At 42.9% G+C, this 11,957-nt stretch overlaps 1 protein-coding gene across 1 annotated transcript in view; it reads right to left on the bottom strand.

The window, feature by feature from the left end:
- Positions 1-9,585: 9,585 nt before the first annotated feature.
- The window catches only part of ACADL (acyl-CoA dehydrogenase long chain), a 365,613-nt gene continuing 363,241 nt past the window's right edge, over positions 9,586-11,957 (bottom strand). The window contains exon 11 of the mRNA XM_069225664.1: positions 9,586-9,908. Within this exon, the coding sequence (XP_069081765.1) occupies positions 9,815-9,908 (94 nt within the window). The 3' untranslated portion in view covers positions 9,586-9,814. The remainder of the gene's footprint in view (positions 9,909-11,957) is intronic.

Here is an 11,957-nt window from a genome sequence, read left to right as displayed (position 1 = left end):
GGCCACTTAAGGCCCCTACACACACCTCACTGCCCCACAGGTCTCTGACCACAGAGGCTGGGATCCAGCCACAGGCCATGTGCCCCGATGGCAGTAGCGGCTCACCACCTGTCGTCCAGAGGTGAGCAGAGCTGAGCGGGATCCCAGTGGTGCGTTGAAGGGTCCTCGCGCCGCCTGAATGGTGCATCATCTGTTGGGCCTAGTAGTAGTGAGCAGCGCACTGGTGCGGCATCGGCAGCCACTGCAAAGGGCTTGGACGTGCAGCCGAGAATGGGCCTAGATTCGTCCATACGGAGTCCCCCAAACCACATCCGACCTCCCAAATAATGGCAGGGCCCTCTCTGCTCACCGGGCGATGCTAGGATAGAGTCTGAGTCCCCACCAGAGAGTCGGAGCTCACAGAGGGCCATTCAGGCCACTCCCTTCACTATGGCTGTAATTTAACAAGCTATAATAACGTATTGTTACTCCTCTTCCCATATAATCATTTGATCATAAATATGATTAGAGAGGGAGGAATGTATTCCACCTATCAGGAGGGGTCTCTGATGTCACCTGCTGGCACTGGCCACTCAGATCTCCAGAGTGTCCCCACACCTTGGAAAACAAGATGGCTAACGCCAAGGACAAACTGGAGGAGCTCTGGGGTGGTGATGGACAGGGGAGTGGTCACTCCCCGTTCCTCTTGTCCAGTTTCGCGCCATAGCAGGGACTGGGGGTCCCTGAACCGGTGTACACTGGCTTATGCAAAGAGGGCACCATCTGTGCCTTTCAAAGCATTTACCCCTCCCCAAGCCTGTAACACCTATTTCCAAAGGGAGAGAGTGTGACACCCTCCTCCCAAAGGTAATGCTTTGTTCTGCCTTCCTGGGACTGAATTGCTCAGACCACAGGAGGGCAGAACCCTGTCTGTGAGGTGGCAGCAGCTGTAGCTGCAGTGCAAGCCTCAGAGAGCTGGTTTGGCAGTACTGGGGGATGATGGTAGAGCCCCCAGGATGCATGGGATTTCCCCCCCAATACCGGATTTGGAATGAGGGGGCAATTCCATGATCTTAGACCCCTTAATTGGCCATATTTGGAGTTACCATTGTGAAGCAACATATAGGTATTGTAGTGCACGCGTGTTAAGGTGTCCCTCCACTCATGAAGTCCGGCGAATTGGCCCTGGACAGCGTGGGGGCACCTTTGCTAGTGCAAGGGAGCCCTCACACTTAGTAACTTTGCGCCTAGCCTTAAGTAAATGAAGGTTAGATATATAGGTGACTTATAGGTTACTTAAACAGTGAAATGGCTGTGAAATAGTGTGTGCATTATTTCACGTAGGCTGCAGTGGCAGACCTGTGAAAGGGGTTGTCTGATCTCCTTATGGGAGGCAAAAGAAAAGCTGCAGCCCATAAGGATCTCCTGGAACCCCAATGCTCTGGGGACCTAGGTACCATATACTAGGACTTATAAGGGGGGGGGTCCAGTGTGCCAATTAAAATTGGTAAATGAAGTCACTAAACTATAGTGACTAATTTAGAAGCAGAGAGAGCATAAGCACTGAAGTTCTGGTTAGCACAACTTCAGTGACACAGTTAAGCACTACTGACAACACACACATTAGGCCACAAACTCTGAGCACTGGGGTCCTGGCTAGCAGGATCCCAGTGAGACAGGCAAAACACACTGACAAATAGGGTTTTAACTATGAGCACTGGGGTCCTGGCTAGCAGGATCCCAGTGAGACAGACAAAACACACTGACACTCACAAACAGGCCAAATGTAGATGTAACCATGCTAGAAAGAGGCTACTTTCTCACACATAGAAACTAACTTAAGTGTTCAAATGGTGGTAGAGTTAAAGCATATGAGACCAGCAACAGATCCCAAGAGGGTAAAGGATTTCTCACATCCAACCTTTTATTAGAGAAACCCTGAAACAATCAAAAGGCCAGGACTGGGACACATTTGTTCATTTCTGACTGCCTTTATGGGCGTCAACTGCAATTCTAACATAGTTACTTTGACACGCAATTCAAAGCCATCGTGAAGAAACTGTTTTTTGCCACATTTGCACAATGAAAGCATCTTGCTTCCTTTCACTCCATCTAGAAAAAGAACCCAATGACGAGAATAGGTTTTGAGTTATTCCCTTTCCAGAAGCTTGAATGGAGACCGCCAACTCATCTATGATTACCCAACTTTATTACCCTCAACCTTTTAATCTCCAAGATATAAGTTAAAGGTGTAGAAGGGCTATCTAATATAATTTTGCAAATATTAACGAGGGAGTATTGATGGGAAGTAACCACTCCTCCCTTATCTTCACAATCAGAGGAAACCAGGAAGAGCGTACCAAGGCCAATGCATTCAGATTTACTGATGCTCTTGCTCTCTTTGTCCATATGCTGAGAGGAAATCCCAATATCAGAGGGACCGGGTCAAAGGCATATAAGATGTCCTGAGGCCAAAGACAGGAAAAGGCATCCAAATTTATTTATTTATTTAAATCTTTTTTTATTGTTTCAACCGAAAGGAAAATACAATCATATTCTAATACATGCGTCGTTACACAGTTATTTTCATGCACCAATACTGGTTGCTCTCGCTTTTCTTTTGCTCTCTGAGCAGTGTAATTGCCATTGGTGCATTCAACTGGAATTGTTTGAAGTCATTGTGAGCATGAGAAGAATATAGTGTGAGGTAAATAGAGATAGAATGATAGAGGGGGAATCATGATTGAGGAGCCATCCGCAGGAGCGGAGGGAGTTTGGGGGGGGGGGTAAGGAGAGCGCCCCGCTATCAAGGCCCTGGGTCCGGGGCGGGAGTAGCAAAAGGCATCCAAATTTAAAGCTTTCTCTTCCTTCTTTTCTGGAACAAAAGAGGGGAAGGAGGAGGCTCTGCTGATCTACAAAACGGTCTATCACTGGCACTCCTCACCTCCTGGAAATCTCTGAGAATACTACAGGATTCAGCTGAAAAGAAGGGAACACCCTGCTTAGCTGATTGGCCTTCTGATTCAGAATCACCAGACTATGAATTGCTGTGATTCTCCCTAAATGAACCTCTGCCAAATGAAAGATGCAATTTGCACATTTCCTCATGGACTTCTACCTTGTGCCCCCTATTCCCTGCTTGCTCATGTGAGCCTTTGCTGCTATATTGTCTGTCCTTATGAGTACATGATTGTGCTCTTTTGCTCTCGAAAAAAAATTAAATCACCATGTACTGCTTTCATCTCCCTCCAATTGGAAAATGTTTTCTGTTCTAGGCAAGGCCATCTTTCTCTAATCATCTGGGAACCCACCCATGCACCTCCAACTCTTTTTGCTGGCATATCAGGTTTTAATCAATCAGTTCAGGGGACGTAGATGAAAACCTTGCAACAGGTGTGCTGAATCCAATCACCAATCTTCCCAACTGTTTCCTGATTTCTTTGGATAAAAATAACTTCTTCTCCCATTGATCTGAAACCGTGTTCCAGATCTGGACAAAAATGGTTAACAAAGAGATTGAGATGATATCTTGGCCAGGGAGCCAGAAATATGGAGGCTGCTCCCTGAACTTTTAACAAATCTATGGCAATCCGATAACTCTGTTTAAAAAAATTTGAAATCATCTGCTGTTGTCTCCTTGCCAGCCCAAGATCTGACATCAGGCAAGATAGAACCTTGCCACTATAAACTCTAGATGTTGCGAGGGACTCGCTTGGAATGTTTCCAAATTTACTAAAACTTGAAGCCAATTTAACACTTCTAGAACTCTGTCCTTGTCTTTGCTTATTTGATCTTTCGATTTGGCATGGATGAACCAATTGTGCATGCAAGGATGCAACAGCATCCCTTCTCTGTGAAGTAAGCCTACAAAAGGTGCAAAGACATATGCAAGCACCCTAGGTGTGTACTTGATCACTAATGAAGGGTGTGCAAACTCAAAATGCTGATTTATTACTGTGAACCTTAGCTTTCTGATGATGTTAAACTATCGGGATATGCATTTTCTAAATCTATAGCTACCACATACTTTTTTGGCAACACAATAGGAATGATTTTCTGTAGATTGTCCAACTTGAAATGTTAGGACCTCTGCTGTTTCTAGCTGAGCTTGATGCTGAAGGTTCTGAACTCTTCCCTTCCTTCTTAGGCTGGAAAGACTTCTTGAATGATTACCCTTCCTCTTGTCCTCATAACTTCTTACCCTCATAGGTCAAAGTGTGCTTCTTCTCTTTGAAAGCCTTTGTCACCATTTTCTCCAGCTGGTCCTCAAACAATGTTTTGCCTTCAAGGGAATCTTTGATAATGCAGACTTTTCTGCTGCCTCCACCTTTAAATCCCTCAGCCACATATATCTTCTGGTTAAGACAGAGGAAGCCGTTGCTAGAACTGCAGATCTTATAGAATCACAAGAAACATCATACATGAATTGCACTTATTGTTCCATATTAACAGGTAATTCAGAACAATCGTGTTCCTCCTGCATGGCAACTGCCAGATTTTAAAAACCCCTGACTAAGGACTTAACTGTACAGGCAGTACATGTTCCAGCTCTTAACAACATTATTAGCTTCATGACCTTTTTTCTATTCTTTCATCCACCTGATCCTTGGCGGTACAGGCCTCAGGTTGGCCAATTAGGGCCGTTAGCATTGCATTAATCTTAATAGAATGAGGAATAATTTCCTCTGCCTCCCCCAAAATGTACATCTTCTGGATAACTCTGGGGACACTCCAATGTTCTAGATACTGTCATTCATGGAGAATCAGTCTTAGTTTTCTCACAGAGGTGTGTGCAAAGAGCTGAAGGTCTGGAACACTGTGGAAACAGTTCTTTGATGTCCAGGGAGAGGTCCACCTCCAACAAATCCAGGTTAAGTCTCACATGATCCAATACTTGGCTGACCTCTTTTCTGTATATATATATTCGCCATCAACCAAAGAACTTGTGCCTGGTTCAGTGTCTGAGGAGGAAGAATCATTGTTGTGCTTATTCTTTCTGCTATGTTGTTTTACAGCCTTTGTGATTACTTCCTTAATCAATGCCTGTACATCATCAGCAGAGATAACCTTATCTTCATGTTCTTTATTAATTTCTGTAGAATGCTGGAGGTGTTTCTATAATTCTGAGTCTCCTCCTGCCTAGAGAAGGAATCAGGGGAGCAATGTCTTCTCTTAGATAGAAGCTATCCATCCATATTTTAGTCGAACAATTAAAGGGGAAAACCAACCTCCTTAAGTATTCACCACATAGCCAGGGGCTAACCAATGACCTGAAAGGCCACCAATCCCACCCAAACACATTTAGTTTTAATGAAAAAAAAAAAAGAGCTAAAAAATTACCCCCCTTGTCTCTTTCCTCTTTTTTTACCAGCTCAAACATAAAGAACAGAATCTTTGAGGCTGGAGCTTTTCTAACACAAGTTGCTCCACCATGGATGGTCCACCGAAATGGAAGCCCATCTTCCTTAATCTACAGACTGTAATGTTGCCACGAGATGTGAAGCGACGGCTCATATCTTTCCAGTTAATATCCTAACGAGGACGACAATGCAAGCAGGAAGAAGAGAGCTGCACATTTAGACCAGCGCATTTTCCATCTGGTGTGAATTTTAATACATCCAGGAAAAGGCATGCATACACTATAACACCTCAGTCCCGCAGCCATGCTAGTGCATCTCAGCAATAAATGCACTTGCCACTAAACAGACAAAAAGGGTAAAGGCAGGTCAAACACAGCATACAAGTCTTTCCTCTTGTGCAGGTGGCCTTCCAACTCCACAACAGGCTACCATGATCAAAACTTTGTGGAAGTCACAGGAAGCCTTTAGCGATGAAGAAACGTTGCAGCCTGTGCCCCCGCACTCAGCAGACCTGCCAATGCAGACAAAAATGAGCAGGCGGTGTGAGGTAAGGAAGACCCAATTAAACATGCTGTGGAGGGGAAGAGTATATATTTGGTAGATTTTTGTTGGGAGTTTGGGCTTACTAAAACTGGTCTGTGGAGGCACAGGCACCTCACTTTGTAATGAGAGAAACAAGGAGGAAGATGAAAAGGTAATATGTAAGCAAAGTAAGGGTATTAGCATAAAACCAATTACACTTTCTGTAAGAAACATTAAAATGTAATAGTAGAGGTAGGTTAATTTGTGGTCATTGTATTGCTCAAGGAATGGAATTATTGAGAAGCCATGCAGTTTGAATAATGTATTCTATCACTGGAGGAAATCCACGTTTTCAACAAGATCACCCCAGTTTTTCTTGCTTTATTCTGGGCTCTGTTTGCTGGCTTTAAATCTATATGCAGCTGACCCTTGCTAACCAGGAGTAAAGTGTGTGTGTGTTCCCAATGTAAACAGGGTTAAACTCGATTATAACCGACTGGCATATTTAACTTGCCTATAAATCCATAGTATATGGTGTACCAAATGTCCCCAAGGGCTAGAAGTTAAATGCCACTTGTGGCATCTACTACAGTGCAAATACAGCTTTAGGCATATCCTTTGTAGCCTGGCTGCTGCAGTGTAAAACCTGCAATGTGACCTGTCAAAATAACCCATTTGACAAGTACAGACCTCACTGTGAAACATTAGTAAGTCACCCCTACGTAGGCCTTGTAGCCTTCAAGACAAAGTGCAATGTATTTAAAAGTTAGACAGGTAGAGAATTAATATTACCATAGCCCTACTGTGACAATGCCCTACAATCTACTTTCACTGTGTAAGGCCTAGTTGTCCTACACAGAAACAGAAGTACAGATTAAAATGCTAATATTGTATCTCTAGAATGGGAGCACCTAGACAAATCAGCATACCACTATTTTAATAGTTAAGTATCCAATTAAATGGTGAGGTTGGAATTTTAATAAATATTAAGGAAAAGTAACTTTAACGAAGTACCTTTTCCAAGCCTGAAGTTCCTATTGTTCCTGGATGCTATTTTGTCTCAACCCTCCAGCTACTCCCAGTTTGTGTTTAGCCTGCGAAGAGGAGTGAAAGGTGTGTAGAATTTCTCTCAGGAGCACTCAATTGCCTGACCTGACTGGGCTCCTCCGAGTTCAATAGAATATGCAGGGAGGGGGCTGTGGGCATTATGGTGACACCACAGTGTCAAATTTTGCCGGATAGGTCTGTGAAGCCACATGTAACACATTGGCACAATTGAAAGGGAGAGAACGGGATGCCAGGACATTTCTTGTGCAGCCCCCGTCAGGTTGCAGAATGACCTTGTTTTTGTACTACCAGATTTCTGTCTCTAGAATTGTTGTGGAAGCAGTGCCTGCATCAAATTCTATTTTAGTGTTAGATGCGGGAGGACACTAGTATTACTCTAGTGTATTCTCCTACACACCCACAATTCTCAAGTTTAGTGCGGTCGAAAACTTGCCATCTTGAAAATGCCCGGACACAAGGCATTTTGTGTATGTTTGTAAAAAGGCAAACAGAAACTACTGAAAAGTTCTGTTAGGTAGGGACTGCCCACTAGCTGTTTCCAAGCATAAACGTGGCACCCTCAAGGTACCTGGAGAGAACTATTTCTGGACCTGCAGAAGATCAGAAGTGGACTGGACCTGCTGTCTATGACCTGAGAGAAGCCCTGAAGGACTGAACCTGCTGCCCCTTGCACCCAAGACAAAGAAGTGGACACCAAGGGTCAATTGGCTGACATCTTGTGTGACTACAGGGACAAATCCTGCTGCAAGTGGCCTTTGCTATGGAGTGACTAGCTGATCAGTAGCAATTGGACATGGAATGAACCTTGCTGGTGGCCTCTGCTGGAGTGATTTTCGGACCAGAATGTGGCCTCTGAGGTTTTGTGAGTCTTGGAAGTGACCCAGAGGAGCTGCTACAGAAACCCTGAAAGACTGGGACTAAAATGACTATGTCAAAAGTTACATTTTTGACCAGGATGAACCTGGCTGGTGTATCCCAACCATGCTCCATCACGGTCAGCTTGAAATTGCACCTAAGTCCAGTCTACCTCAACCACAAATTATCATTGGTAATTGGTGCTTTTTGGCACCATTTCTACTTAAAAAGTTGTAAAAATCATCTCTTGGTTCCCCTTTCTGGCTCATAGTCCTTTTAGTGACATTTTCTTTATTACATTTTTTTGGGAGGAATTTTATTGCTTGGTGTTTTGACTTTATTCACTTCTATTGCGTGTATGTTCTTTAGATGTTTCAGGTTCTGTTCGTTGTGTGATGCCTAATTTATCTGTTCATTATTTTTCGGCTTCTCGGAAAGCATTTATGTCCTCCTCACCCACCCCACTCTCGTTCCACCAGGGAAGGCATACTGCAAGATTCTGTGATTGGTCCTTTGAACTCTATGCTATTCTACTCTGTTATTACGGTTTAAGTTCATTTCTATGCAAATTGCACTTAAGACTTCCTCCAAATATTCACTGACACTCTATTAATGGTCGTCTCTGTCAATTTTACTGTCATTGAAACAGAGATGTCCTCGAATATTCTCCATTTAAGTTCTTCAAAAACTGAAATCTTAAAATGTTATGCCTTTTATTCATTTTTATCTTCAACCTCCTGTCTTTCTCCTAGGTAATAAGTGTTATTCTACTCTTCCTTTTCAAAAACAAATGTCTTTGGTTTCTATATATGTTTTCTCTAACTGTACAATATCAGGTCTTCTGTTCTCAGTGGTAAAACTCCTCATTCATTCTCTAATTCTATCACCGTTGGACTGCTGCTCTTTATATGCCTTCCATGATATGTGTTGTTTCCATTTCAACCCAATTCCTATTCTTGTGTGTGCCTACTTTTTGACCTTTTTAATTCTGCTCATATAACTTCATACTTACCTTCTAGACACTGGTTGTCTACTCTGTATCACTTTCAATTTCACTATTTATGCATCTTTTTTAAATGCACTAAAAGGCTTGCTCTCACCTGTCAACCTGATCTGAATTTACTTTCAACAGGACGAGGTTTCTCTGCTAACATCCAACTCCCTGGTTAGGTCCTTTATTGGGCTTAAAGATGAGGAATGATATATGTCCTACTACCTGGTTACTCGCTTCATTGTTTTACTTCAAATAATATCTTAAAATTTAGATTTTTGGGCTTGGCTTTTACCGTCAGTCAGCATAATTATGCATATTTTGTTGGTGCTCATGTAATTTGTATGAGCTATTCTTGCAAGTTTGTACAGTTTCACGTTTGTATAAGTGCTTTGGAGTTTTATAAATTCAAATACAAGAAATGCATAGGTTGTACAGATGAAAAACTGCAGAAGAATTATAAAATGAATCAAATTAGTCCAACATAAGTCAATACAATCATGAGACATAAATAAACTTTGTATTCATAATCAAACGTAAGAAGTAAACCAGCTTTTGGATAGTGCAACTTTCATCATTAGAATTAGTTACTTCCAGACTGCAAAAATTCTGTATTGCTAGTGGCTCCAAAAGGAGATGCAAGATCAGAATTTGAACTACTCAGACCTAACAATTATTCATAGGAATGTAAACAAAACATTAATGGCTAAGGTGAACAGCAAAAGAGGCAACTACACAGGAGTGCATCTAGTAATGCTACTTTGCATGTATACAGACAACTCAATTTAATTACACATTAACAAAACAAAGTGCTATATATATGTCTTTATTTACAAACATTAAGAAAATTACAAGAGAATTGGCACTTAATTTTAGATAACATTTCTGTTAGCAGCTGCATTATTGATAATAGATTTTTTAAAGAAAAAACATTTGGACTAGAAATAACAAATTCCGAAAAGGACCGCAATCCAATATTCCAAGTCTGATATTTGAAGAGTCACCCCAATAAAGATCAAGAGTTCAGCATCCGGTGGCTTCAGTTATCACTCACAATTGTCCTGGCAATGAGTTCTTTCATGATCTCATTTGTACCTCCGTAGATCGGTTGGACACGAGAATCCACATAAGCTCTACATAGGAAAGAAAACACCAGAAAAATCGAATTAAGGCTTAGTCATCTTTGATAACTAACCTATATCTATTAAATAGGTTATCCTCAAGCGGGAAGGGTGGGTCATGTTCCTGAAGGACTCAGCCATTCACAACAGCAGGAAATTTTACAAGAACCCATTTTAATGAACCACAAGAAGGAAGGTCAGCTTTCAGTGGAGAAGAGGGTGCACTCACTACTGGGATAGAAAAACATTATAAATTCCCTTTCGCTAAAATGGTTGTGAATGCAACTGTAATGCAACTTGGTAAGTGTTGTGTTTCATTTGAGACCGGTTTAAAATCTAATGAGTCCAGTTTGAAAGGTGAATTACTCCAGTGCAAAACAATGTGCAATAAAGGCAAGTAGGACGGCAATGTCCTCTGCATGGCAATCAGACGGGCACCCATGCCCAGAGTTAACCAACTGCAAGGGAATCTGGCATCCTGAATTTCTTTTGACTCCGCACCCATGCAATCCTGTGAATGCACATAGTTCAACTGACGCATTTCAACTGTAGCTTTTAGGCAGCAATAAAAAAGTCAAGTAAGTATTGTGATTATGTTTCTGCTACGAAAGGATCAGACTTTTGTCTAGTGGCAGTTTTAGTGCCATAAAGAAGCGCAGAAGGTTTATATGCCTACTGCAAAGAGCAAATCTGTATTTTATGTAAATAGCTGAGTACATTATTAAAGTCAGCCATTACCTGCGCTATAATACAAATGAAATGTATGTGCGGGGTGGGGGGCGGCTATGGAGAGATGAAGGGCACTTTTGCTGGGTGGTAATGAGGGAATCCGAGGAGGAGGAGAGTGGGAGCACCAATAATGATTGTTGGACTGGGCGCAGGAGGTGCTAAAGACTGTGACGAATGGTATGTGACAAGCTGTTTTTTGAGTGTCTTGAAAGAACGTGCTGATTGAGGGAAGAGGCGCAGGTAAGGTGGCCTCTACTGTTGCACGTATCTCACACACACCATCTATTTTGTGACCGTCTACGTAGGCTAGTGTTTTAGAGCAACAGTTTAGCCAATAGCAGAGATGGCATCTTGATGGATGACTGCTGCCATCACTCGGGTTATAGAGGACAGCTCTGACATAGGATCAGAGACTGAGACATCAGATACTGAGACAGCATCTGAGGGATAGGACAATGGCGCAGATTCTGGGAGTGATTTTTCAGTCAGAGGAGTCCCATTCGATAACTCCTCTTCCAGTAAATGAGGGAGGTGATGAGGACAGTCCTGCTGTCCCTTCGCAAGCACAGTCTGTGCAACGGGGTAATAGTGGGTTTGCCCAACCCAGAGAGCAGGTGAATGCGGCGGCAAGCAGAGAGAGAGAGAGAGCGCTCTCTTGTGGAGCTCCTCAATTTAGTTCAGCCCCAAATTCCACCGCCCAAATCGTATTGTGGAGACATCAAAATTATCTATCTCAATTGTAAGGCAGGCACCTGTGTTTTTGGTCCTGGGTTCGGCGGCCATATAGGGAAACAAACTAAACCCAAACATTTCTGGAAACTAGACATCCGGGGGAGTCCACAGAGGTGTGACTTGTGTGGATTCCCCAAAGTTATTTTACCCAGAATACCCTGCAAAGCTGAAATGTTGAATAAAAACTCTATTTTTCTCACATTTCTGTCACACAAACTACAGGAATATGCTGGGATCCACAAAATTCCTACCACCCAGTGTTTCCTCACCTGTCCTGATAAAAACACTACCCCACTTGAGTGCCTATACCTAGTGCCTGCGTCAGGAATGGATCATCCCAGGGTCAACAGCTGCCTCATGCAAGGACCAACATTGACCGTTGTGTGATCTATTCCTGTCGCGGGCACCAGACCTACCCACACAAGTGAGGTACCATTTTTATGGGGAAACTTGGGGGAACGCTGGGTGGAAGGAAATTTGTGGCTCCTCTCAGATTCCAGAACTTTCTGTCAACGAAATGTGAGGAAAAAGTGTTTTTTTAAGCCACATTTTGAGGTTTGCAAAGGATTCTGGGTAACAGAACCTGGTCAGAGCCCCACA

Source organism: Pleurodeles waltl, chromosome 3_1, assembly GCF_031143425.1.
Source record: "Pleurodeles waltl isolate 20211129_DDA chromosome 3_1, aPleWal1.hap1.20221129, whole genome shotgun sequence".
NCBI lineage: Eukaryota > Metazoa > Chordata > Amphibia > Caudata > Salamandridae > Pleurodeles > Pleurodeles waltl.
Note: the sequence above shows the minus strand (reverse complement) of the source record. Positions and strands in the feature narration are given on the sequence as shown.